The sequence below is a fragment of the Suricata suricatta genome, chromosome 9 (assembly GCF_006229205.1).
Source record: "Suricata suricatta isolate VVHF042 chromosome 9, meerkat_22Aug2017_6uvM2_HiC, whole genome shotgun sequence".
Taxonomy (NCBI): domain Eukaryota; kingdom Metazoa; phylum Chordata; class Mammalia; order Carnivora; family Herpestidae; genus Suricata; species Suricata suricatta.
The window spans coordinates 27,774,582-27,802,386 of NC_043708.1; the positions used below are offsets into that span (position 1 = coordinate 27,774,582).

The following is a 27,805-nucleotide window of genomic DNA, read 5'->3' on the forward strand; positions in this document are numbered from 1 at the left end:
CATCGTTCTTCCTAGTTTATTGTTCAGTAGAAAGACAGGCTCTTGAAAACTTCGGATAAATATCTCACAAACTGCTTCTCCTGGATTACAAAAAACGAAAGCCAGTTTTCTTTAAGATGGGGCCTTTAAAGCTGACATTCAAATCACCGTTAACAGGAACAGGAGCTGTTGTACCTGACATTCTGGAAGGTGCCTCAACAAAAGCATGCTAGGTAGGGCCTGCTAGCATCTAGAAAGATCCATTTTTCCTCTCAATGCCTATGAATGGTAATAGGGGAATCAGATCTGTTACTGATGTTGAACTAGTCTCAAAAGGCTTTTTAATGCCCACTTCCCAATCCAGACTTCAATCTTTCTCTAGAGACTCAGAGAAAGGACTCCCCACTTCCCCTTCTTCCCAGCTTTCTCCAGGCCGCGTGCACACCTGTCCGGGACCCAGGCGCTGACAACACCAATAGCCTCATCTAATCCTCATCCAGTCTCCTTAGGTTTCTTGAAAGGGCTTTTGGTGAAAGAAAACTTTAGTTACTGCCAATCTGCAGCCCTTAGCAAAGTTTTTGTTTGGGGGTGGGGGGTGAGTGGGGCACAGATTATACTAAGGAATTCAGCAAGAAACAAGTACCTTTTATGAAAAGGACTTTTGAGCTCTCTGAGCTCACAACTTAACTGAAATAACTTTACTGAATGTCTCCACTTAAAACATAGCACCTTCTTCCCAGCAGCCACATGGGTAGGCTCTGTGTACACCAAGCATCTATTTTAAATGCCCTCACTGGAAACAGGAAGTGTGGCAGAAGCACGGCTGCTCCTCACTTCCTTCAGGCAGATCCACATCCCTCAGGCGACACCCTGTGGAATTAGTTGTAGGAGAAACAGTAAAGGTCCTGCTGGACGGCCATGAGCAACCCTGGGGCCCCCCGGGAGCCCCCGAGCCGAGAAGAGAACGCCACGCTGGGGATGTCAGACTTGGAGGTGGGGTGCGGGGAAGGTATGGTTCTTAGCAGGCAGGCGTCATGGAAGCTCCAGATTCTCGTGTAGCAGTCCTGGCCCACTAAGGAGGGAAGACACACAGCAGGTCAGGGAGGGAATGCACGGGAGAACTTAATTCCATGAGCAGGTGGCTTCTCACAATTCCTGAGGCTCAACAACTCCATGGGAGCCAAAACAAACACAAATGGAAATTATTTCTGCGGCTAATATGTATTTCATGAAAATCAAAGTTCCAGGTCTCCTTGTGCTCTCGAAGCACAGCCAGTTGCAGGAATTCAAAGTGATGACGCGTTGGCTGTGTGACACCTCAGATGGCGCGCTGGGCATCTTGGTAACGGGTGGCTCTGCTGCTCTGGTCAGGGGCTGTTCATGGGCCCAGCCCCTCTGGTCTAGATGACATACAACTGATTTCCTTTGTGTGAAATAATAGCCAGGGAGATCTTTTCACTTCAATATATCTTGGGGACAAACGAGGTGACAACTCTCCCCAGAGCTTTTTCTGGTTTAAAAAATTTTTTTAAACATTAAAAAAAACTTTTTTAAAGGTTATTTTGAGAGAGACAGCATGAGTAGGGGAGGGGTAGAGAGAGAAGAACAGAGGATCCCAAGTGGGCCCCTCACTGGCAGCATGGATGTGGGGCTCAAACTCACGAGACCGTGAATTCATGACCTGAGCCGAAACCAAGAGTTGGATGTTCAACCGACTGAGCCCCCCAGGTGCCCCGTGCTGCTTCGGGTTTAATGGCCCAGCTGGTCAGACCACGTAGGTCTTTAGGGCTCCGAGTGTGAGGGATGTGGTGCTTAATGACCACTGGCTGCGGCAGGCCAGTGCGCTACTGGAGATCTTCCGAGGACAGGAGGGCAGACCTCAGGGTTTCCCGGAGGTGACATTTATGCTTCTGGCCTCTGGCCAGCCGACAGCGTGCGCTCCCTTGGCTGTGGATGGATTTAGGCCGCGTAGTTCACTGATTACTGCAACTAGCCCACTACTCAGGTCTGCCTCTTAACCGGGCTCCTCTCTTTTCTATTATCCAGAACACAGAAGCTCTTAGATGAAAACTTACGGAAACCAGGCTTAAGCAGGAAGCGAACTGCTGCTGGTGGCGAGAGTAGTAAATAAGCCTGAGAAAATCCTGACCAAATGATGCTTCTTACCACGGGAAACAAGTACATGCTGTAGGCCTATTTGCAAAGTGAGGGCTTGTCAAGACCAAGAACATATTCCTTATGTCAAGGGCTTACTATTTAATTTGTCAAATCACTGAACTTTCATGCTGACAGACTATTCTGTAGCCCAGAAACCGCAAAACCTGTGATCAACCTGTAGCTCCTTTCAAAGGAGTTTGGCGGCCAGACATCTCTGCTCCCACCCCGCAGACTACAGGTTCCCATGGACTGTGTTAGGGAACCAGGAACCAGATCTGTAACAATGACCTTAATTTTTCTCCGCATCCTCTGCTGGAAAGTGAGCTCAAGAACAGGGAGTGCAAGCTTTTCAACAGGATGGGGTAAGGGTCACACTCAACGCTGACCAGGTGAACACCCAGGTCACCCAAGCCGCTAGACTTTATTGCACCTAACCTGCCTGTTACTGAGGTGATGTTCTCCCCCTGATGCAGGGACAGAGGGCTGTCCAACTGGCGGATGTTTAACTGCTGCTTACTAATGTCCTACTCTGTGTCCCATCTGGTCCCCTTGGCCCCGAGAGTCCACAGTCCCATGTATTCAGTTCTGATTTGGAGTAGTTTCCCCCTCTGCCACTTCACCTGACAGGACAGAGTTCCTCCCCTTCCCAGTACCTGCGACCACAATGCCTTCTTCCTCGTGCACGTGCAGGGGCAGGTAGGCATACTCGTTCACGTGACCTTCGTACTGCCTTACACACTTAGTGGTCCTCAGGTCCCACAGCTTGATCTGTGGACAGCACAAGGGGCCATCAGAGAGTCTGGCAGGCACACTAGTGAACACAGGCATGGAAGCCAGGGGCGGCAAGGTGGTGTCCAAACACCTCTTCAGGTTAGGAAATCTTAATATCAAAAGCACCAAAACCAGTTTCACGTCTGTCTAGATAAGGCTGGACTGCCAGCTCTGCACAGCCCACAACTCACCTGGTCCCCAGCTGCCCTTCCCTTGCTACTGTCTTACATGAGGGTCTCTTCTAAAGAGCCCTTCATCCGGCAGAACTCTGAGCCAGACGTCTCAGTGGCCTGAGTCAGTGCTACCCTACCTTTCCCGCCATGTCGGATGCCATCAGGCTTTGCTCTTCTTGGAGGATCTGCACAGAAGTCACTGCTGAGTCATGGAACAGGCGTGTAGTCTTCCAGCCCTTGCCCTGATTGCGACAACGCAGATCAATGGCAAAGATCTCTCCAGAACGACAGCCATTAAACAGCAAAGGAGCCTGTGGAAAGAGGGACTGGTTGGTACCTCCTCGTCTAAGGCTGGGAGGGGTGCACCTTCCAGAACAGAACGCCTACCTCACACCCCCCTCAAAGCCCCTGGGTCAGAGGTGTGATCAAAGGCTTGGTGGGGATTGGAGCCTCAGTGTAGCTGGAAGGGTTCCTGAGGAAAGGGTAAGAGAACTGGACCCCATCTGTCGCCCAGTGTCCTCCCCACTGGCTGCACTGGACCCTGAGGGCTCATTCTGTGAAGCCCGGGTGATGGCGCCTTATCTCCAAGGAAGGTCCTCTGTGAGAAGGGCGGGTGGGAACATGGAGTAGGGGCGATGGGATCCAGGGAGGTCGTGGGGTCCCAGACAGGGCGGGTAGCTGACGAAACCTGAACACTTCTGCACTTACTGCTGACGGCAGGCTGGCAGTTTGCACACTCCTCCATGCTTTTAAAGAAAGATGGCATTTTTAATGGGGGAAGTCTCTGAAATGTAGGACTGACTAGAATTTTGTTAAATTTATAAAAAATTTGAAAGCTATGTATGAGGCTATTTAGTGTTGTGAATCGGGATTTAATTTATACATTGAAAAAGTTTACTTGTCCTGATGGGTTAATCCAAGTACTGAAGAAGTGCTAACAGTTCATTTAAATTGGAAGTTGTTTAAAGCCAGTTTAGGCAGCTTCTGGCCCGTGGGTCCTGTCCCCATGCTTTTAAAGCACCTTTCTGCACACAAACAAAAAAATCCCCCAAAAAAGCCAGGTTAGCCAGGCCTTTCTGAATCAGCCAACTCTCCTCCAGGGCAGATATAAATCACCAAGTAAACCGTTAATCCTTTCTGATACCCTTTTTCCCCTGAAAAAGAGGGACAACCAGATACCACACAGAAGAATCCAATTTCAGTCCATCAAAATTTACACTCTTGGGAAACTTTATACCCCCACCCCCCTTCCCAATCCAACCAACCATGAGAGCAAACTGCTGGGCCAAGACATCGCTGTTGGTCCCAAATGACTGTCGGTGTCCTGTCACCACGTTGGTCACTAGGACTCGCCGAGACAAGCCTGAAAGAGACAGGGACGGGGCAGAGAGACAAGGATCACTCACAGTCTGGACAAGGGGTTTGAAGTCTGTGAAGTTCCTCACGCCGGGAGCCCTGGCTCACCTGTGCTGAAGCAGTTATTCGCCTGGATGTTCAGGGACCACGCACAGGACCAGGCGCCAGGGATCCGGAAACTGCACAGCATGCCGGGCCGGTCTCCTGTTGACACAACAGTGACCTTAAAGGGTGGCTGCCCTTGAGGGATGGAGATCTCCTCTCTATGCTGCCAGCTCAAGTGACCACTCGATCGGAGCGGTCATTCCTGGAGGTTCCCCAGAGGAATCTATACCTTGACCCCATTCTGGGTTTTGTGGCGGCAACAAAGAGACCCTCCACTGGGGTACCTGGCTCAAAAGTGGTCATTCTGAGAATGTGAATCTCTCCTGACTTCCCAGCAGGAGCGTCAGAACTAACTGCCATCAGAGCAGCAGCGTGGTGTTTTTATAAGAGGGTTTCAATCCCTATCACTATTAGATGTGTGATCTCAAGGAAAACATTTATAAAATAAGCTTTTTAAATTGACAACAAATCTCAAGTACATAGTTTAATGAGTTATCACAAAGTACAGCTATATCACCATCTAGGTTAAAACGCAGAACATTCCAGTACCCTGATAACCCTCCCAATTACGACCTTCGCACTCTTCCCTAAAGAGAACCACTATCCTGACTTATGACACCACAGATTCATTCTGTGAGGCAAATTCTGAACCTCTTTGCCTCACTTGTCTCATCGGTAGAGCTGGGGATAACACGCTCCTGCCACGTATGGTGGGACGGCAGGCGGGCTGTGTGTGTGGTCACCTCTACCCTCCCTGTCACCCGCTGGGGCAGGGGTTCTCTTCACAGAAGTCATGCAATCTGTTCCAACTGGTAAGGGGCAGAGCTGGGGCCCATGCCTGATCTGCCTGAAGCCCTGCACTCTTGGAGGTCTGACCCTTGTCTAACTGATCCTAATTCTCTGAAAGACTGAACACTTAACATCCAGAACGGGGCCAGGAAGGAGAAGTCCAACTGCCTTCGGGCGCACAGAATGCAGGGATCCCCAGCGGCACCTGCCATGCTTCTCTGCGAGGTCTGTGCGGGCGGCCCAAGTAAATACTCGGATTCCTTACATACATACACTTCTAATTGTTCTGGCTGAGGTGACCCCAACGGAGGAGTGTGTAAGGATGCACAAGCTTCTAGTACAAACCCTGGGTCCAGGTTACAGAATCCTCCTACTGGTGCTTCTGTAGGCTGTCCCCACCCACCCTGTGGTCCCCACCCCTCCTGTCCAAGCCTTCACCATGGGCGTCTACACTGCTGTTGTAACCACAGCTCCTGGGAGGCAGGAACCAAGACCTTCTTCGGAGCACTTCCTTATCCACAGGAAAAGGCCCCGGTACCTGGGTGACTACTGACAAACAGCGACGCGGGGAGCAGGGTGGCACAGCCTGGAGTCTCTGCAATTCCCATGAGGCACAGCCTGGAAAGCTGTTAAGGACATCCAAGTACAAGGCTCTCCTCTGGGAAGAGGATGGGCATGAGTACCCTTCAAGAAACTGATGCCATGAACCAGATTTAATATGCTTACATTTTCTAGATTTAGTTTCAGATTTTTAAAAAAGTTTTTTAATGTTTATTTTTTTTTGGGGGGGGGAGAGTGAGCGAGCAAGAGAATAAATGGGGGAAGGGCAGAGAGAGAGAGAGAGAGAGAGAGAGAGAGAGAGAGAGAGAAAGAGAGAATCTAAAGGAGGCTCCAGCTTGAGCTGTCAGCACAGAGGCCAACACAGGGCTCGAACTCACAAACCGTGAGATCGTGACCCGAGCCAAAGTTGGACATCTAACTGACTGAGCTACCCAGGTGCCCCAATTTCAGATGTTTTAAAAGGAAAAAAGTATCACAGTTAGAAGTCTCTCTGACCTCTCCCCAGTCCAATGCTTCCCTCTCTCCTACCCAGAATCACATTCTAAACCGGTCTGAGGTCTGGACCATGCTCTATTTCCTCAGAGTATCTTCCACAACTTATCCATCCTGTCTTCTAGGTTCACTTATAGTGAAGCTTGTAGCTCTGGTTCTTTCACGTTCACTGTGGATGAACATACAGTTCACCGGTCTCGTGTCCTGCTGGTGGGCACCTGAGCGGCTCTGGGGGTTCCTGCTCTGCTGCCGGAGCGAGCATCCCCCCCCCACCGCACCGCTGTGTCCCCATGTCCTGCTCCAGGCACAGGAGCCTGCTTTAAGGCAGTGTTTTCTTGAACCCACACTTGGAGTTTCATTTTATGCTACCATCCACTATATTCACACAACTAACTGAAACAGAAGTTTTAGAAAATATTTACCCTTACTAAATATGGAGCTGATTATTTTCCAGTCTGCTTCATTAAAACAACAACAACAACAACAACAAAACAACGCTGTTCACAGATGGATTTAATGGCTCACAGAGGTCATGACTTGCAGTTTGCAAACAGGCTCTAGTGTCTAAGCCTAGTGTGGAAATGTGGGGTCAGAAGGGGTTTCAACTTAACGGGTCTTATCGGTTCTCTTACACAAGCAGTTTCCCTCATCTGCCAAACTGAGCACTATCAGATTTTTAAATCCCCCTTCACAGGCAGACTTCTCCCAACGGGAGTTTGTGTGTCCCCACCTCCTTGCCCTCCTGTCACTCCTCGGCTCACTGAAACCCAGGTCTGCACTCCTCTTCCAGTGGGGTGTTCTCCCCAAGATCTCCGATGGGCTGTTTCTCACTCTGATCAACTCCTTCCAGTCCTGCCTGTGGCCATGCGACACTTTCCAACGACACGCTCCTTCGTGGCCCCCACAACTGCCCTCTCGGCATCCTGTCCTCAGACCTGCTCCTACCACCTCCATTCCCTGGCCTAGATCCTGAGCCTCTTGGACTCGCGCCTCTCCCTCCACTGCTGCTCATCCATCATACCTTCTCCCCTGCCCTCGGTCTTGCAGCAGCCCTCTGCCTGAGGTCTCACCACTGGCAGCTTCTTGCCCACACTGCTTCTTTAAGAAATGCCTCCATGGCCACAATTTTCCAGAACATTCCAGCAACAAGGGCCCCACCTTGCCAGAGACCTCAGATATGAGACCACTTACTGCTGTCCCATGTGCCAAGCTCCCTCCTGCCTCTTCCTTCTGCTGGGAGCTCCGTCCCTCTTTCTGTGTGGGATCGCCCCCAGGAAGGCCACCCAATCCCTTCATCTCGCTTACATTCAACTGCCCCACGGCCATCACTGTGCTGAGCACCTGCTGCCGCCTCTAGCACCTTGCACAGGGACTGCATATCAACCCAACAGATTTTGGAGGAATGAACACATACCTCAGTGAAAACTGTAAATATCTGCAAAGCAGTCAAGCGACATTCCTGATCGTCTAAATGTACTGCCTTGGGTGGTAAGCCCGTGTTAAATACAGCAGTACAGAGACTGCTGCGGCTATAAACGGTAACACTGGAGCTGGGCAGCCTGATTCCTTCCTAAAGAAACCTCTTGCTTCTGGGTTTGGAGGTTGAGGATGAGGGGAGGGATTAAGGACCTGGGTTACCCTTAATAGAATACTGACGGGGTCAGTATTCGATGTAACCCTTTAGTAGGCCACAGGTTATTGAGAAGCCCAGTAAGTACAACTTCAATCTAACCTCCCTCCATTCTTGGGGGGAAAATGCAGAGGACAGGTCTAAACAAGGTGCCATTCTGTAAAGGGAGAGATTTCCATGACCTTCAGCAGAAGCGGCGGGTGCACAGCAGCTTAAAGATTACCTGAAATGACCACCAGAGGGCAAGCGACTGATGAAGCTACCACAGACCACATCTTTAAACCCAATCCTACAGATTTTTATCCTCTCCTTGGCATAAGGCGAGAAACACAGGGAAATGTCATCCTGTTTTAAGATCAGAAATGAGAACAAGGTTCTTGTTTTCTCTCCTTTAAGACTTGGTCCCATCTGTCCTCTTGTAAGATCAAAGTAATAGGTGGCCTCATCCTCCCACAGAATCCCACCAAGTGAAAGCCACAGCAAACTTTCAATTCATAGAACATACACAAAGTTGTGCTTGTCGTATATAAAACTTATAACCAGAATCTCTATGTTTTTTTTTAATAAAATAAAATGTTTTAAAAATAGGTGCCTGGGTGGTTCAGTCAGTTAAGCATCTGACTCTTGATTTCAGCTCAGGTCATGATCTCAGTTTGTGAACCTGAGCCCTGTATCTGGCTCTACACTAACAGCACAGAGCCTGCTTGGGATTCTCTCTTTCTCTGCCCCTTCCCTCATGCTCTCTCTCTCTAAAAATAAACAAACATTAAAAAAAAAGAAAAAGAAAAAGAGTGCCATGGAATAAATTAAAAAACCCCAAAAGGTTCTAATTTTTTTGGAAGCATTATTTGTTGAGGACCCATGATGTGACAAGCACTGTGCGAAGCACATTCATAGGTATTAACTAATATTAGTCTTCTGACAACTCATGAAGTAGGTGTTAGGTATGAGCAGTCACAGTTTCAAGAACTCATTTATTATGGAAATGAACCAAGAATAAGACTTATGAATGTGTGGCTTTGGCTCAAACAATATTACTCTCAAGAGCACAAGACAGACAGGTGTCTTGTGCATCAAGAGCCCGCAGGGACTCCAGAGGAAGGGTCCAGCTAGCCTGAGACCATGTTCCTGAGCTCCTAGAAGAATCCCGATTACTCTCGGAGAGGCCAGAGGCAGAGACTACCAGGAAGAGAGTTCTCAAGAAGGCCGTCTCTGGCAGTGACCCCAGCGCAGAGCCCGCATACTGTGTCCAATGACAAAGGAATCCCTTTTACTGATGTCCACCCTCAGTCTTCCCCTGCAAGGTGTCCAGCCCACCCTCAAACCACTGTGGCTGAGTTCCTCCTCCTTCACCTCAGGAGGGTGTGGGGTTCCTGCCTAAGGCTTTACTGTCCTTTGACAATCTTAACAGTATTTGGCACATAGGGACATCAATGTCATCCTGGGACCTCGACTACTTCTCTGGGCTCCATGGGAATCTCTATTCTCTACCGAGCTGCAGCGCCCCTTCCTAAAGGGTGAGATGTGCACACAAAATGGTGCAGACCTCTGGCCACCAAGATGCCACCTCACAAACCCCGCAGACACTCCTCACCAGGGCCCGGCCTGCCCACCAAACCTCTCCATCTGCCAAAAGATACAGAATGTGGGAATCCAAGTGATTCAGCGAGGCCCAGCACACAGAGTTCACCTGGTGAGGAAACACACAGCAAGACAGAAAGACTGGTTTGAAACGGACTAATGCTCGCCTATGGAATAACCAGGAGGGCTACAGACACGGGGCTTCCTTCTACAGGCCTCACTCCTTTTAGAGGGGCTGGAACAAGTGTCAGAACAGGGAGGTTCCTGCTCCACCAGGTAGGGCCTTGAGAGGAGCTTTGTCCTTTGTTATCAGCATGGACCTCATGGTGAGACATCTTATAAATCAATGGTTTGGGGATGGATTCTCCGCAATAGCAAGGGACAAAACCCAACTCTGAAAGGCACACTGTATTTCACTTCATTCAGAAACCGTTTTCAACCCGTATCCATGTTGTGGCTCATGTCACACAGCTGCTTACACATGCAGCCATCACCCCAGTACAGTTTAAAGGGTGCTCCCTAGACAGCAAGCAGAGCTGTAGTGTATTTAGGTGGCCTCTCATCTTTACGTATACTGTATTTGTGTTACCCCTGGGCAGGCCGCAGCTTGGCCGAGTGACTGATGTCCTGAGGACTCCACACAGGCTACCACAGCCCACTGCCCAGGAACTCTGTGCTTGGCATGAGTTCCTTTGGGTCAACTCGATTCACTGGAGGGAAGGTCTGTACAAGCAGTTAAAGAAGCCTCTCGAGCCTAAAGAAGTTTCATGCCTTTTCCGGACTGTTGACAGTTATTTCTCTTCTAAGATAATAAACTCCTGAGGCCCTTTCCTTCCCGTATAGGCTCTCAAGATTGAAAACTCCGTTTTCTCTAAGTAAAACGAGGCACCCAGGTTCGCTCCTCTCCTCTGAACTGGGCCAGCTCCTGCAGGGCCTCTGCGTCCATGGCACAGGGGGTCGCAAGGCTAACGGGAAAGGCAACGCACCTTCCGGTTGGTGAAGTAGAGGTTTTCGTGCATATGCACCTTGAGTGAGGGGGTCTTCAGACCACGCAGGCTGATGATGCCATACTTTGAGCCTCCGACTTTGACGTCATTCACTGTGAAGAGCCGGTCACTGTTGGAATCGGCCTGGAGGGGAAAAGACACTGTTGGGGACCTCCCAGCCTGAGCCAGGTGAGCTGCCTGAGACCACCTGCCATCCATCTCGGATCCCACGATCCGTGCATCTGCACCTGCTGAGTGCTCCCACCCACAAGGGAGGAAGGAAGGAGCACAGAGGGAACATGACTTGCCCCCGCCCAGTCCAGCTGTCACCGGGCAAAGCTAACAGGTGTCTGATCTCACAGTTCAGGAGCAGCGAGGAAGGCAATGAGGGGGCACTGTCAAGAAGCATGAGGTCTGTACGGCGACTCCTCTCAGAACTGGGTTTGGCAGAGTCCGTACATCCACCCAGATGAGCCACACAGTGACATGCAGCCATCATGAAAGCCAAACAATGTGGAAAATGCTAGTTGTAACTGTCAAGGGGTAAAAGAAGGACACAAAATTGGATTCCCAATACATGGACACTTTTCCCTCCAACCAGGTACCCCCAAAAAAGAAGCCCACTGTACTGAAGAAAAAAATTACAATGGAAAATACTGCAGGGGCACCTGGGTGGCTTAGTCGGTTAAGTGTCAGACTTTGGCTCAGGTCACAATCCCACAGTTCATGAGTTTGAGCCCCGTGTCAGGCTCTGTGCTGACAGCTCAGAGCCTGGAGCCTGCTTCAGATTCTATGTCTCCCCCTCTCTCTGCCCCTCCCCAACTTGCACTCTCTCTCTTCATCAAAAATAAACACTAAAAAAAAAATTAAAGGGTCCAGACCTGGGTGGCTCAGTTGATTAAGTGTCTGACTTCAACTCAGTTCATGATCTCACAGTTTGCGGGTTTGAGCCCTGCACTGGGCTCTGTGCTGACAGTTCAGAACCTGGAGACTGCTTCAGATTCCATGTTTCCCTCTCTTTGCCACTCCCCTGCTTGCACTGTCTCACTCTCAAAAATAAGTAAACATTAAAAAATTTCCTTATGTAGTTAAATATAATACACAGAAACATGGGGTTGGATGGTGGTGAAACTGTAGTCACTTTGCAAATTTACTTGGAAAGCAGTTTCCTGAAGAATCATGACAGTGACTAGAATCAGATCTGAAAAACTGATCTCTGGGTGGCAAAGCTCCCTTTCTAATCCTCTGGTCACATAGGCAGGCCAGTCATGTCCAACCCTGAGTGACTGGGAAGATCTGGGTGCTAGTGCTAGCCTTGTGTGAGATGAAGGAGGGCCAGGGCTCAGGCCATACTAAGCAGCACGTGCATCCCCAGCCAGTATTACGGAAGAACCCCAGGGAAGGAGCTCCTGAAAGGAAGGCACTGCAAGAAAGTTTTCCAGTGATTCAGGTCAAACTGTGTCACCAAATGCACGGAAGAGTAAAGCCAGGAGAGAACACGAGTCCTGGCATACCCCTTACGGAAGGGCTCTCCCTGTTGAGGTCTCCCGCCGGTAAGACTTCAAGGGTCAGCACTGTGGCTTCAGATTTTAGTCCTTTCCGCAGACCACCAGGCTGAGGCTCTCCATTTTGTGTCCTTCTCGAATTCTCAACCTTCCTTCGCCCTCTGGGAAGGACAGGGCTTACAGGGCAGGCCATGATCTCCTGTGGCCTCAACCTTCTAGTCTAACTCAGGGATGTGGCTCCTTTTGTTTGCAGTGGACTCTCAGTCCTCTGCCAACATTTCCCTGAACCCTGGGTTCAAGAGTCTCTGACCTTAACCTTGGCTTCCAGCCCAGGTCTAACTTAAAGCAGAGAAGATGCTCTGCTCCCTATAAAGGACATGACAGAGGTGTGCTGGACGTGCAGGCCCAGGAGCACAGACCTATAGGCCCCCGCCACTGAGGTCAGAGCCAGCAAGCAAGGGAGGACCACACAGTTGCTACTAAAGGGCACTGGTGCTTCAGGTGTGACCACCTGAAGACAATGCCCAGTACAGAAAGGATTAGAAGCCCCTGGTCCACAGTATACCTTTTCAATTTGCACACAGTACACCAGAAGGAAAATTACTTTGTGACAGTTCTCAATGTGTGGTGGGCCCAGGCTCTCATATTAAATGACAAGAGCTGTAGCGGGGGTGAGGATGGTCAGCACAGCCTGCCCTGCCCTGCAAGGTCAGCGCCTGCTGGCGGGTAGCCAAGAGACATTGGTTAGAACCGTAAAACCAAGAGGACACCACCTGCTCTCATGGCACTGGCTGCCACAATGGCTAGCCCCAATGAAAGCCAATGTTAAGCCGTGCAGCGTCAGGGGGTGGCAGCTACAGCTCTGGCACCCGCAGGGCGCTCCCTCCCACTCACCAGGATGAGGTTAAATCGGTCGCTTGCCAAAGCGGAGGGATCCGAGCTCTGAATCTGGACCTTTTTCCTCTGCATGCAGCTCACTCGCAGCTCATGAGCTAAACTGCAGAGGGAAAGAGGGACGGGGAGGGCATGGATGCCGTAACGAGACACCCGTGAAGGCAGACTCGGAGGCTCTGCCCTGGCCCACACCCTGGAGACCGCCTCCCCTCGTCAGCCACCTCTCCTTCCAAGTAATTCTCAGCAGTGGAGTTGAGCAGGCTCCCAAATAACCTCAGCTGCAGAACTCTTAGGAAAACTAAGGCCAAGAAATTGGTGGCCCATTCGTAGGGTCAAAGAAAGCTGAACTAGACCAATTTTCTTTGGATCACCTAGTACAACTCTTTCCTGAGATGAAAAGACTGTGCCTGAAAAATGAAAGAAACAGCAGGCTGAAGAGCACCCGGCTAGTAAGAAGCAGGCATGGAGCCCTTCCCTCTCTACATCATGGCCACTACCCTACTAAGAACAAAGCATGTTTCAGGTAAACGGAGATGTTTCTAACCAGACCTTTAAGTCCTTTCCTTCTCAGGTGGGAAATCTGGAGAGGCATGCCCTACCTGCCCTGGCAGGTACCCCTTGCATGGCTGGCCTTCCCTGAAGGGGGCCATGTTCCATGAGAAGCGCTGTAAGTCACCCAAATTCATGTTGTTTCTTTACAACATGAGTTCCGTGCACAGCAGGGAGGCAGCAGAACGTAGCGGTTAGGAGCTCAGATGCTGGGCGTCAGACAATCCCACTCTTTCTAGCTTTTCTGGAGCCAGTCATTCAACTTTGAGCCTCAGTCTCTTCTGGAAACTGGAGAAGTATCAACCTAGCTCATCACAGGGATTTAGTTAGAATTATAGCAGACATCACAAGTATATAAAGTTTAGGACACACACACCTGTTTAATGCTCTATTTTGGGTGACAGCTCCCTGGAAGGGGAGAAGGAAGCAGAAAGCTCATGGGAATGAAGCTATAGGAGTTCCTATTACACTAAAAATGATTACAAGTAACCCGGAGGAAACTTCCTGAGAAATTTCTGCTCAGTTTCTCTGCCTAGATCCCTTCTCTCTCTGTGGCTTCCTGCACGAGGCACTTCCCTTGCCCTAAAGGGAGACTGCCTCTCTCAGGGCTGGTTCCAGCGGCAGAAGGCAGGCTGTGAGCTGAGCCCCTCTCTCCCAGCTGTGAAGACCCCTCACAGAGTGGTCACGTACTCTATCCTGACTGGCTTCTTCGACCGTGGGAAGAACTAGGGAAAGAACATTCATGAAGAAAACTTAACAATGAGGCATTGTCTTACCGGCAATAACTGGTGGCATTGAGAAAACCCAGCTTGCTCTTTTGCAGCAATGAAGATGCATTGAAGCCCATCCTGGCTATTTTCTAAATTAAAACAAAGAGAAGATTCAATGAAGTTTTATGTTATGGGATAATGGAGAATGTTTTCAGTTCGATAGGATGTAATGAAAAAGCAAGTGTACTAAGTTGGCAGAAACTACATGCATACAGATCTGGTGGTCTCCTCTTCTTGGCAAGAGGAAAAGTTCATCACGAGAAAGCATGTATGAGGTAGAAAGTTGGTTCGGTGCCCACATCCAAGCTCCCCATCAATTTATGCCTGGGGAGATGAAGCCACCCACTATTGAGCACAAGAGTGGCACTGGTCACTCAGGTCTGCTTTCCATTTGACTCCTCGTGATGCCGGGGTCCCCACAAACCACTGAATATCTGGCATGTAACTCCCAAAAGGGATGCAGGAAACCCTCATATCCAAACCACATCCCTTAGTTTTCTGTTTTAAATATACAGTTACTGAAGCCATATCAGGGTACTTCCCAAGATTCCTCTGGGGAAGGACAATATGTGATTGTCCTTTGCAGATAAGAAAAGGGGGGGGTGAGGTGGGAGAGGTGGGAGAAGGTCTCTTGCCTTTTTACTCACTTCATCAGATTCCTATGGGGGAAGTTTGATGCCACATCCCCCCAAATGCACCATGCTAAGTGTTACAGAGGGAGTCATCCACTTGGCACCTCCTATCAGCCACGGAAGGATTTGGGCATGAGTGGAGGGGACAGTATGGCCACCAGGAGTGTGAAGCCCACCTTTTTCTGCTTGTCTTCCTCCTCCAGCAGCTGCAGCCTTTTGGTTTCCATCTCCTTGTGCCGGATGCTCTCCTTTGTGAGGGGGTTGCAGTTGTTATGTCCAGGGAGCAAGCGGAAGTAGCGTTTCTTTTCCAGGTCAAAGTAATACCCTGGCAGATCTTTAGTCAAAAGAAATGAAATCCACTTCAACTTAAACACTGCACTGACCCACCTACGAAGGAACCCAGTGACTGATCCTGCCTGGGGGGAGCCATTTGCCTCAGGATCCCCGTTCCTGACACGGCCAGGATGTTTAGTGTTTCAATTTGCTCCAGAATTTCCTCCAAGCCAGGAATGGGCATTGACACCCATGAAGTTTACCCACATGCAAGTGAAGACACACATGGCTAAGAAGGGCAGCCAAAACAGACATGACCAGATGATGAGGCAGGAGGAGGTTTCATCTTTCCTACAGGCAGGGACACAGGGAGTCTACCGTCCAGCAGACTGCCTCACCTGGCACGGAAGAACTCCCAGCTGTGCCAGATGAGGTCGATGGGGCCTCATCATTGTCGACCCGGCCACGATCCTGCGGGCTTTGCTGTGCCACTGCGTTACACCTGTTGACAAAGAGTCACAGTAACTTGCAGTGAAGAGCTGGAGTCCCAGGCGTCCTCGGACTGTGGGATCCTGCCAGGGTCCGTCAAGGCAGTTCCACGGCCTTCACCCCAACCCTCTCGTCTTTCTGACTACTTGAGGAGCTCTGACCTCTCTCTTTTCCCTGAGAGCAGTGTTACCTACTACAAATATACAACTCAGGGCAAGGTTTTGGTTCCTCATCCTTAACAGGACGTGGGTCACAGTAATCCCCTTTCCTTGTCTCCTCATGTGAGCATTTTGTGAGTCTCCCCCCCCACCCCCCACATTTTCCAAATGAAAAGGGGAATAGAAATCTTTGCCAATGAGAATGTTACCAGCCAGGCTCATCTGTCAGCTCAAAAGCAGTTACAAGGCCAGGTTCATTTAATTCTTTATTGGATTCAGCAGTATAAAAGTTTACATTTTACTTGGCTGCACAGCCTTACAGATGGAGAGATGGGGGTTCAGGGCACAGAGGTGATGTGCTCAGTTAATGCTGGGACAGAGCCATAGTTTAAACACTTGCTGTGTGCAAAGCTACAAGCACTTTCTGTGGCAATTATAGGCTGAGGGATATAATGTTACACCAAAACACCTATAGAATCCTAACAAAATCCACTTTAAAATCAAGAACTTCCTCCCTATCCCTCAAAGGACTACAAACTGAATAACTAGGTTGAAGGAATGAAAGAACTTTCTCTTCTGTCTGTAAATTCTTACTACGCCGTTTCAGAGAAAACCATTTACTCTCTCTCTCTATGGCCCGGAGCTTTCTGAGGCAGCTCATCTGTGATCAGCAGCAAGAGGAGGAAAGACTAAGCGTCATGACAAATGTCTACATTTCAGGTCCAAAGAATGCTGCTCCATTCTGTCTACACAGAGCCCAAAAGGTGTGCCCAGCATGTTTCCACGCAGAGAAGTGCTCTTTTTGCACAGATCACATTTTGCTGCTCACCGTACTCTTGGGGGAAGGCCTGGAGCCCCCAAATATCCGTGTCTCTCCTTGCAAAACATACAAACATTGGGCACTGTCCTGATCTTTCTACAGTATGGTCAAGTCTGGGACTCTGGCTCAGAGCCACTGGTTTTATCCTGCACCTAACGAGGCCCACCACATATGAAGGGCCTGCTCTGAGACAGGAAGCCCATCAGAAGCTTTACACAACAGTGCTGCAAACCTTGTCAGTATTGGCTTTCTCGTACAAGGGTGACTGAGAGTGAAGTAACTTGCCCAGATTCACACAGGAAAAAGCAGAGTGTCAAACCTAGACCTCCTGATCCCAAAGCCCTTGTTCTTTCCACAGCACTTTGATGGTTTTAATACTGTTTAGGTTAATGTGTTCTAGAGAAACATCTTGTTATCTGGCATCTTCTGACCCTGTGGCTAGACACCTTCTGTGTTAGAAGAAGGTCTGAAGTGTGGCAGACTTTTGCAATTGGCATGCAGGCCTCCTCTGCTGAGGAGGGGGCTGTGGAAAGACTTCTGCATGAAAGACACACAGTCCAGTCCCCGAACAAGATGCCCACCCACACCAGGATAAGGCGCTCCGCACAGCTCAGCCCAACAGACTTCTGGCCATAAGAAAAATAAGTTGAGAATGGAGTATGTCTTATCCTGGGGACTTCAACTGAGTATAGACTAAGTTTTACTTACGAAGCTGGGTAGCAAGTACATAATGTTCACTGTATTATTCTTTACACCTTTTTGTGTTTCTTAAATATATATTTAGTCTTTCTAAGGATTTAGGCTTAATGAAAGTAGGTCTCCAGAAAGCTATTTTCACTGGCTGGAAAAAAAGGGAGAGAGAGAGAGAAAAAGTCTGCAAAACAGAAAAACGACTCTCCAGCTCTATCTGTTGAGGACTACTTCTAAGCCTCTGGCTACCACTCTGGACGGAGGTCATGGTCACTGTGAGAAGAAAGAAGAGTGTGGCCGCATCTCCTCACTATTCAGTGGGTGGCGGGCAGGCTGACCTGCAGCAGGGGCACCCCCGGGAACGTGGGCCCCAGCTCACACCCTGCGTTTTGAGGAGAACCTGGCGGCCCCCGTGCACGGGACGCGGCTGCACGGTGCTGGGGAGGCCCCGGCAGCAGCACTCGCCTCTCATCAGAATGGCGCTGTCCAAACCAAGGGTTCTGCTGGCGGCTCCTTCTCACATGTCTTCTATTCTGCCCGTTGTTTTTATGCATTTCTACTCCTAAAAGAGAAAAAAAAAGAAAGCTTACATACAAATATGTCTGTATGTACTTTTGTTTTTAAATAAAAAAAATTCTTCTTTAATATTTATTTTTGAGAGAAAAAGAGAGACAGACAAGTATGTGAGCAGGGGAGGGACAGAGAGAGGAGGACACAGAATCCGAAGCAGGTTCCAGGCTCCGAGATGTCAGCACAGAGCCTGACATGGGCTTGAAGTCACGAACCGTGAGATCATGACCTGAGCCACAGTTGGACGCTTAACCGACTAAGCCACCCAGGTGGCCCCCTTTTTTTTTTTTTAAATGTTTATCTATTTCTAACAGAGAGTGTGTACGTGAGCAAGCAGGGAAAGGGCAGAGAGGGAGAGAGAACCACTAGCAGGCTCTGCACTGTCAGCACCAGAACCGTGAGATCATGACCTGAGCTGATGATACCATGAGTTGATGCCGAACTGACTGACCACCCAGGCACCTACTTGCTTCTGTGATAAGTTCCTTTAGGGTCGGAGCTGGGCCAAAGGTGGGTCCAACATGGCTTCTCACCAGAGCCAACACGCCAGTGTGTGGGACTTCTCACATGCTGTATGAAGGTTTTAGCTTCCTGAGGTATGCTAGCCACTAAAGGGACAGGTGTGCACAAGCATTGTGTAAAATAGTATGTCTTAATGACACATATGGCCATAATATTTCAAGTGACTTTTTCAAGTCTTATATAGCCTGAAACTAGCACTTGAATCACAGGCTTCAACGCTGGGAATCACAGTAAGAGGTATTAAAAAGCCCAAGCTGTGGTACATGGACCAGCTGCTCTGAGTTTCATGCTTTTCCGACACCTGGTGATTCCCCCCTCCCCACTCCGCCCAAACGCATGGGAGATAGTGATGACATCTTACTGAATACACTTTATTTAATACCGAGTTCACTTTAAAACCACTTTCAAATACCATCACAAAATTACAAAAACATTTCGAGGACTGAATGCAGCCAAAGGATAGGCCAGAAATCTATTTGCCTCTATTTCCCAACTTCTACTTCTGAGTGGGGAATGCCTGTTAGCATCAGAGAACCACAAGTCTGGACTCCTGGTCCAGTACTTACCCAAACATTCCACGAATTCTGTAACAAAGTCCTTAGTTTGCTTGCTTCAGACACAGTCTGCCTCCCCCACTGAGTCATCCCATAGCCCGATTACTTCACCGGACTCTCTCCAGTCCTGTGCCTGAACTAACAGAGCACGACTGAAGCAAAGCCTGGAGCCGTGCTGACGTAGCCATCATAAACGTTTTATCTTCATCCTCTGCTGGGACAGCATGAATTAACCACTTTAATTTTCCTAGCTGGAGTCACTCCCGACCACGCAGGTGTTCTCTCCGTCCTCACATTCTTCCCACCCTTCCTTGCTAGCATAGCTCCCTGCCTCACAGGGAGGACACCCCAGCTTCTCTTCGTTCCCTTCACAAACATCTGCTTTCACACTTCTAATGGTCTTCTCTCTGCTCTTGGAGCAGTAGGTGTCCTTGTGCCTCCACCTGGCAACCCCGCCCCAGCTGGCTGTTGCTCACACTCCTTCCCAGACTCTGCACACGCCGGTTCCCACACGTGTTCAATCGGTTTCCCATGTCCTCTCTCAGCTTATGAACACAGCCAGGTTTTTCATTTGCATGTGCTCCATCTCCGACCCAAAAGGAAGAGGAATGTTCTGAGCACGTGATCCACGTGCACACATCGCACCTGTTTCCCAGGCACTCCTGAGGCCACCTCCCTTGCCTTTCTGCTAAAATGCTCTTGTGAGGTCCCACCTGACAAAGCTAGTGGTCTCTTTTTAGCCCACTCCTACCACATGTGATGCCACAAAGCGTCACTCTTTGGCTTCTGGAATATCTTTCTCTTGGTTTTCCTCTTGTCAAATTCAGTCGTTTCTGGTTTTCTCATGTCTGTTTGCATCTGTTCTGTCCTAGATCCTCTTCTTTTCGTACTTCTACCATCTCACCTGCCAACACAGATTCGTCTCCCAGCCCTAGCATCCCTCCTGAGCATCCACTTCTTCCACAGCAACGGCAGACTCAATAGGCTCAGGGCCCATGATCTCTCCCTAGTTGCCCCTCTGCTTTTACCTACCTGTATTTCCCTTCTCTGTAAGTAATAATACCACTACCGCCACCCTCACCTCTGTTCACAGTGTAACAACTTTATTCATCTCCCTAAGCAACCCTTTTTCGTGGCTCCTGAACACTACACACCTGGGTCTCCCTAAGGATCAATTTTCTTAATCTTTGAGAATCAAGTTGTATTTACTAAGTTACAGGCTAAGAGGCACTGTGCAGAGGAAGGGATATAGGTAGGACTAGCATTAAAAAAAAAACTGAGGGGGTGCCTGGGTGGCTCAGTTGGTTAAGCGTCCGACTTCAGCTCAGGTCATGAATTTGTGGTTCCTGAGTTCAAGCCCCGAGTTGGGCTCTATGCTGATAGCTCAGAGTCTAGAGCCTACTTCCGATTCTGTGTCTCCCTCTCTCTCTCTGCCCTTCCCCTGATCGTGCTCTGTCTCTCTCAAAGATAAACATTTCTCTAGATTGCACATTCTATACATATGACCCCAGTTTGTTTTAATTACAAAATAATGCATGACTCCAGTGAGGAACACAGTAATGTAAGTCAAAGGCTTCAGATCAGGAGGCGGAGCATGGCATACCTGCACCATTATCCTCAAAAGGACACAAAATGAGTAGGACACAGTAAATGATGAAATAACTAGTGAGCGTCGATTGTGGAATATTTTTTTTAATGTTTTATTTATTTTTGATACAGAGAGAGACAAGAGCATGAGAGGGGGAGGGGCAGAGAGAGAAGGAGACACAGAACTGCAAGCAGGCTCCAGGCTCTGAGCTAGCTGTCAGCACAGAGCCTGACATGGGGCTTGAACCCACGAACGTGAGATCCGACCTGAGCTGAAGTTGGAGGCTTAACCGACTGAGCTACACAGGTGCCCTGTGTGGAATATTTCTAAACCATCACTCACACAAGTGCAGGTACTGCAACAGAACGAGAGGCTGACAGCATCAACCAACCTATTAAGCAACATCAAGCCAAAGTAATTTTATTTTTTTTTTCAAGTTTACTTATCTATTTATTTTGAGAGAGAGTGGGAAAGAGTGAGAATCCCAAGCAGGCTCTGCACTGTCAGCATGAAACCCGACGTTGGGCTCGATCCCACAAACTGTGAGATCATGGCCTGAACCGAAATCAGGAGTTGGATGCTTAACTGACTGAGCCACCCAGGCAACCCCAAGCCAAAGTTGTTTTTAAAAGTCACAACAAATAGAAGTTGCCTGAACACATAAAGGATTAAAGTAGGATGAAATGGGATCTTTTTGTACTTTGAAGAAGCCTATTTCAGGGGTGGGGAGAGAGTCTTCCCGAATGCCGATGTAGTTCACTCTCAGTATCCAATTTATGCATTGTTTGTCCTTATCGCTCTGTATTGCACTTTGTACTCCCATCTCATATTAGACGTGATGTGAATTCTCTCAGCAAAGATCCTGCCTTGTTCCTTCCTCTGTTCCTAGCACCCCTGACCTAGTTGGTTCAGTAAATGTTCACTGAACTAAAAAACAAAACAACCCTGCAGCTACTTTAAAATCCCAGGTAGCCCCTTTCTGCTTTAGGCATTTTCACTTGTTATTCAACACAGATTTAGAGAGCCCACTGAGCCCTGGGGAGCAGGCAGAGATAAATAAATTGTGGTTTCCATTCTCAAGACACTACTTGATCACTAGAGACACAGATGTATGAACCGGTTTCTGCAGTGCCTCGTAAGTGAAGACTCAGGTCTCTCCACGTGTAACAAAAAAGAGTCATTGCTCTGAGTGGAAGGAAGGACTAGATCAGAGAGACTGTCTGAGTTGCAGTTGGGAGTGTCAGGCAAGGCGGTGAGGAGAGGGGCCTGCAGCAAGCAGTTGGGTATGATCAGAGCCTAAAGTACAAGGGGCTGGAGGACGAGGTTGGAAAGGCAGGCAAGGCCAGCCCCCGAGGGCTCTATGACTAGGCGTCCATGTTGGAAAGGGCACTTTACAGGCAGCAGAGAGAATACGCTGGAAGTGAAGGACCGCTGCAGCAAACCAGAGATGAACCCACCGACTATGGAAGTGACACTTGGGACAGAGGATACTGAATTCACAAAGACTCAGGTGAACTTCACGGGAGTGGTGGAGACAGAGGAGTGAGGGACCAGTAGGTGACTAACTGGTAGGATCCCGGCCTGGGAGACCGAAGATAAAGGAAGAAGAGCAGTTTGGGGGAGAGAAGACGATGAGTCTCGTTTTGAACACACAGATTACAAGATGCCTCTAGAACACCAAGGCAGGCAGCTGTAAAAAGGGTCTGGGAATCCAGAGAGGAAACAAAGATTTCCGCTCCCACGAAGTTCTTTTTAAAAGAAGCTTCTTGGGGAGTCTATTTTTCTGTTAGGAGTAACTGCTTTACTCAGTCATCCCAAGTTAATTGATAAAGGCTCCGATTACACTGTTTTATATTTTTAGGAATGAGAGTCACTGTTACACCCTTTATCTAGGTGGTAGCTTAGTAAAATTTTTATAGAATTTTCAATGATGGGTGCCTTGGTGGCTCAGTCGATTAAGTGACTGACTCTTGATTTCAGCTCAGGTCATCACTTCGTGGTCACGGGACTGAGCCCCAAGCTCACCTCTGCACTGGCAGAGCACTCTCAAAATAAACACTAAAAAAATTTTTTTTAAATGATTTATGATGTTCCATGTGTACCTGTTTATGTTTTCGTAGGAAACATTCCACCAAATTACTAGCTTTGGTACTAAAAACTATGGTATCATATATAATACTTTAGTATGACAGCAGTTTTGTTTTAAAACCAGAATCAGGTTGAACGTGACTGTTATTTAAACTAAAAGTTATGCCTGTGCATTTGAAAACACTGATGCACTGGGGTCATATTTCCTTTTTCTGTTCGATTACACACTTATTGAAAGGTAAATATACAGACTGAATGATGAGACTTCCTGTCTTGGTAAAAGTTTAAAAAAAAATTGGGGGGCACCTGGGTGGCTCAGTTGGTTAAGCGTCCGGCTTTGGCTCAGGTTATGATCTCACGGTTCATGGGTTCGAGCCCCATGTAGGGCTCTGTGCTGACAGCTCAGAGCCTGGAGCCTGTCTTCATATTCTTGTGTCTCCCTCTCTCCCTGACCCTCCCCTGCTCACGCTGTCTTTCTCTCTCTTTCAAAAATAAATAAAAACATAAAAAAATAAAAAAGAAAATTTTGTCTTTTTACTTAACATTTCAGGAGATAGAATTTTTTAAATCAGAACAACTAGACAGGATCCTTTTCTGGAGTTGACCTAAAAGAAGCTAAATGGAATTGGTAGATCTTTTGGTTTCTGTTATCTACTTACTACAGCACTCCCAACTAGGAACAGTGCAATAAAATGAAACACTTTGAAATCCATAATCTTAAAAAAATAAAAAAAAAAAAAAGGAGGGTAATGATACCCCGCCCCCCATATCATAGGGTAAGAGGTTAAAATGACTAGGGGTATGCAATTTTTTTTAAAACCTCCCTTACAGGTCAGCACGAACTTATTTTAATTTTTCCCATTTTCAGTAGCATTTCATTCTGAGGCTTAACATGGCAGGCTGGTATAAAGTTTACAATTCAGTACAGCAGACCCCCAGGCCCACAGTTTCACTTTCCAGGGTTTCAGTATCTTCAGATCCAGAAGCAGAGGCTCTTCCTCTGGCTGTATCCTCAGGAGATGACTGTGTCACAACACCTAAATGCTGTCTCATCTCCCAGGCATTTTACATCACATCATCACAAAAAAGGTGAATACAGTAAAATAAGAAATTTTGAGACAGACCATGCGCACCTAACTTTGATCACAGTACCCTGTTGTAACTGTTCTACTTTACCATTAGTTGTTGTTCATCTTTCACTGTGCCTAACATAGCACAGGTATGTGTGTATCAGAAAAATGTAGTATGTACAGGTTTTGGTACCAGCCATGGTTTCAGGCATCCACTGGGGGTGTTCGAATGGGTCCTCCCAGATAAGGGGTTCTACTGTAATCCTGGATTCGGAGTCATTTTAAGATAAAAATGGAAAAAAGTATAAGAAAACTAATTTTCTTTTGTAACATTTCAGATCATCTGCTTGTTGATCCTTTCATAGCCAACAGGTGGATACCTGTCCTCTTCCAAATACACACTTGGCTGACAGCAATCCCTGAAAAGAAACTCTTAATCTGCTGTCAGTGAGCAGCACCCTTGCTTGACTACAGACCCCAACAGTTAAAACCAGAGATAGGACCACCTGACTCTTGCTCTGAAACCTACTGTTTTTATTCATCATACTTTCTTGAGGCATTGATGAAGATGTTTTTTCAATGACCAGAACATTGCAACTGCCAGGCCAGAAAAGTTCTGTTGGCAACAGAATGCAGAGAAGATCACATCCCACACATCCCCTCCCCGGCCCATGAGATCACCTGCTTTACACATACCGACCCCCCGTCTATGGTCACATCCTATCTGTTCTTTGGCACACACCCTTCTAAGCTTCTCCCTACAAAACTAAGATGCCCATACTGCAGGCTGGGAAGTCAGTTAGGGCCGGAGCCTGCCACCGTCCCTGGCTCCGCCACTGGAGAGAATCTCTCCCTTCTCTTTTCCAAACCCTTGTTGTAATGCCCAAACCGCAGTACCCTCAACGGCCAGAGACCATCAGGGAGATCGAGGCATGCATGTAAAGGCAAAGGGCTTTATTATTACGGGCTTAGGCTCGCCGGGGCCTAAACTCGGGCTCACAGACTTCACCAGCGCACTGGATCCGTGCTGAGAGCCCCGAACACGGGCTGAGTAGGGTTTATATGGGGTTTGGGAAGGGGGAGTTACAAGAAATTGTGACACAGGTACAGTGATCCTATCATTATCGCATAACAGCATTGGCAGCAACTTTAACCATACATTTTGTTTAGAGCGTTCGTTACTTTTGGCGGGACCCAATCACAATATTTAGAGTCGTTTTGAAATTAACCAATTACAGGGCGAGTCCAGGGTCTTGTTCGGCGACTAACGGGTTAACTTTAACATTGGGTAACAGGGTCCTATCTAAAGTTCCTATCTGCAGGCCTCACCTTAAGGAATGTGGGGAGAGGTAGCTGGCCTTTCCTGATTGGATACCGCAAGGTGGTCTCTCCTGCTCTAGGCAATGTGTAACTGCCTGATAGTTTTGGGGAAACTGAAACTTAGGCCTTCTAGTTCAGAGGGGAAACTTAAAGCCTGTCATGGTGTCTGTTTGGTTTAGCCTTACATTGTCTCTTACTACTGGCTTCTCTTGTCATGAGTTTACCTGAGTTAGTTCCACAACAGTGTTGGCAAAACTGAGGTTTAACATGGCAGGTGTGCTTTTGGTTTGCCCAGGGATGGAGCAGTTGGCCTCACAGTGAACCATAGCTTCCCTCCTACTTTCCTGAGATGCTGGCTGAGACAGATCACTGGGTTACATTCTCACATTATCTCAACCAGGTGGGTGATCTGATGGATACCTAGAACTTCTGAAAAACCTATAAATCTTCCTCATCAACCTTTGGTGTACTTTGGTAGGCAGCAGTGTATACCTGTAACGCTTTGCTGTGAAACAGAACTCAACAGTGATAAAACTGAACTATGGTCTTGGTATCCTTTACTTTCTGGTTTTCAGAACTGCCAAGAGCTTTCTCCAGATGAAAGCTGTTTGGAAATCATCCACTCTAGCTGTCTGTAATTGGGTTCTGCCCGTGAAACAACATGCCCATCAGATCGTTTGAGGACTTGTCCTTTCTAAGTCTGCTTAGCTGCTCCACTTCCTTGCCATTACAGTGGCCGTGAAGGTTCACCTCCTTTGGCTCCAAGTCTAAATCTCCACTTGTGGATAATCCAGAACTTTGGCAAGTTCCTGAGTTTTTTGGGCCCTGCTTCAAATCTAGGGTCTCTGTAGAGGCCTAGTGGTAGGATCTCCCCCGGAGGTCAGCTATGTCTCACAGTCTCGCGGTTCTCTCCAAAGGAGTGGCCAAGAGGCCTATGGTTGCAACATCCTAGTTTTCTGATAACAGGCACTCCTCCTACCCCAAGACGCCTCCGGCGCAGCCCTGGGTGCAACCACGCGAGATCTCAGGGCTCGGCCCTGGGCCTCTACTCTCCCTGCACGCTGGGAACCCGCAGGATTCTCCTCCCTCCAGACCAGCGCTAAACTTCAGCATGGGGTACAGGATCCATCTCCCCAACCTGACACCTCAGGTTGGGAGGCCCCGGCCGCTGGGCCTCAACATCAGGCCTGGAGCCCAGCAAGGCCCTTCGAGGCACCTGGGCCGCAACGGGATGGGTGATGAAAATGTTCTGGAATAAGATCATGGGGATTGTCGCACGACCTTCTAACTATACAAAACCATCCACCTGCACCCTTCAAATGGCTGATTTTATGGAAGGTGAATTAGATCTGAAAAACAAAGATTTACTACGCATCAGGATATTTAAAACTGAAAGGCATCCTAGAATTCTAACAGGGTAATAATTAGGATTATAGAAACTACTGGATTGTAATGTGGAAAATGCTAATACTGAATAGTTTGTAAAGCCGAATATAAAATGGCCTCCACTAGGAGCCGGCCAAACCCACCCTGGCAAGTTGGTTTTTTAACTATTCTACAAATGAGGAAACTGAGGCTTCGGCTTAATATCTGACCCAGCAGGAGGCACTGAGTGCTGTAAAAGGAATTCCACCCCTGCTGGTCAGGCCCCTGGGTTTGGTCACCCCCAGGACACCACTTCAATTCTAATTTCCATTGTTATTTAAAACCAGACTTAGGGATTTTGGAATCTTGTTTCCTCCAGCAAGTTGTTCCGGTTTTTCTTTACTGCTTGCAGTTTGATTCACAAGACAAGGTGTGTAGACGACACAAGGCCCACCTGGTGGAAGGAGGTATCAGAGTTTCCGAGGTCAACGGGGACGGGGTGAGATGACCCCGAAAACAGGAAAAGGTGGCTCTCCCGCTAACAGACACTCGGGAGGAGGTTAGCTCGGAAAGCTTGGGTTCAACCTGGGGCTCCTCCGTTCCCCTCGTTCAGCAGTCAACCTGGGCGAGCGAAACCTCACCAGGCCTCTTCCTGCGTCTGACAAAGTTAGGGTTGCCCACCCCACAGGGTTGGTGGGGGCGGGGGGAACTGCTTGGGAAGCAGTTGGCGCAGTACCTAGCATTCCGGCAGCGCTCAGCGTGCGTTAGCTCTCGACACAATCTCAACTTTCAGGGAAATCGTCACCAAGGGTCCGCGGTCCAGCCTACTGGCAGGTGCAGGGCGCCACCTTCAGTAACAGGGCTTTAAAAAGCGTTGCTTCAATACTCTGGTTTCTTTTCAGATCGCATAAATCTTTCGCCTTTTAAAAAGTGCTCCTTAGAGTCCGACACGGAGCAGCGACACTCGGGCCCCCCACCCCCATCTCCACCCCCCACCCCTGCGTTCAGGGCCGAAGAACTTACCAGACAAGACGAGCCCGGCTGCGCCCGCCCACGAAGCCAGCCCACCGTGGCTCGCCCGCCCAGGCCCCAGCCCCCCACCCCTCAGTCAGGCCTGCGGTCCACGTGCTCGGCTGCTCCCCGCCCCTTTCTCCGGCCATCCCCACTATCCACCCCGAGTTCAGTGAGACGAGCAACAGCGACCCCCCGGACCGACGCCAAAGGTCACGCTCGTCGGCAGACACTTACTTCTTAGAGTGTCCTTTCCGGCTCTCTCTCAGGCCCAGAACCAGCACTAGTACGGGCTACGCGTGGAAGGACCCGGAAAGACCCAGGTGTAACGTCCGCCAGTGAGTAGCGTCCGTTTTC

At 48.8% G+C, this 27,805-nt stretch overlaps 1 protein-coding gene across 5 annotated transcripts; it reads right to left on the reverse strand.

Moving 5' to 3' along the window:
- Nucleotides 1-27,805, reverse strand: DCAF4 (DDB1 and CUL4 associated factor 4). 5 transcript variants are annotated; one of them, XM_029951456.1, is made up of 15 exons: nucleotides 27,686-27,805; nucleotides 27,174-27,299; nucleotides 17,826-17,922; nucleotides 15,602-15,705; nucleotides 15,107-15,264; nucleotides 14,305-14,387; nucleotides 12,980-13,082; nucleotides 10,581-10,724; nucleotides 9,654-9,703; nucleotides 5,869-5,948; nucleotides 4,545-4,640; nucleotides 4,346-4,443; nucleotides 3,218-3,391; nucleotides 2,790-2,904; nucleotides 1-1,051 (listed from the first exon to the last, which is right to left on the reverse strand). In XM_029951456.1, exons 2-15 carry the CDS (start codon nucleotides 27,178-27,180, stop codon nucleotides 858-860), a joined length of 1,503 nt encoding a protein of 500 aa, XP_029807316.1. In that variant the 5' UTR covers nucleotides 27,181-27,299; nucleotides 27,686-27,805; the 3' UTR covers nucleotides 1-857. The 5 variants fall into 5 exon arrangements, with proteins under 5 accessions (XP_029807316.1, XP_029807317.1, XP_029807318.1 ...); XM_029951457.1 differs by lacking the exon at nucleotides 27,174-27,299 and having other exon boundaries at nucleotides 858-1,051; XM_029951458.1 differs by lacking the exons at nucleotides 27,174-27,299; nucleotides 27,686-27,805 and adding an exon at nucleotides 27,461-27,525 and having other exon boundaries at nucleotides 858-1,051.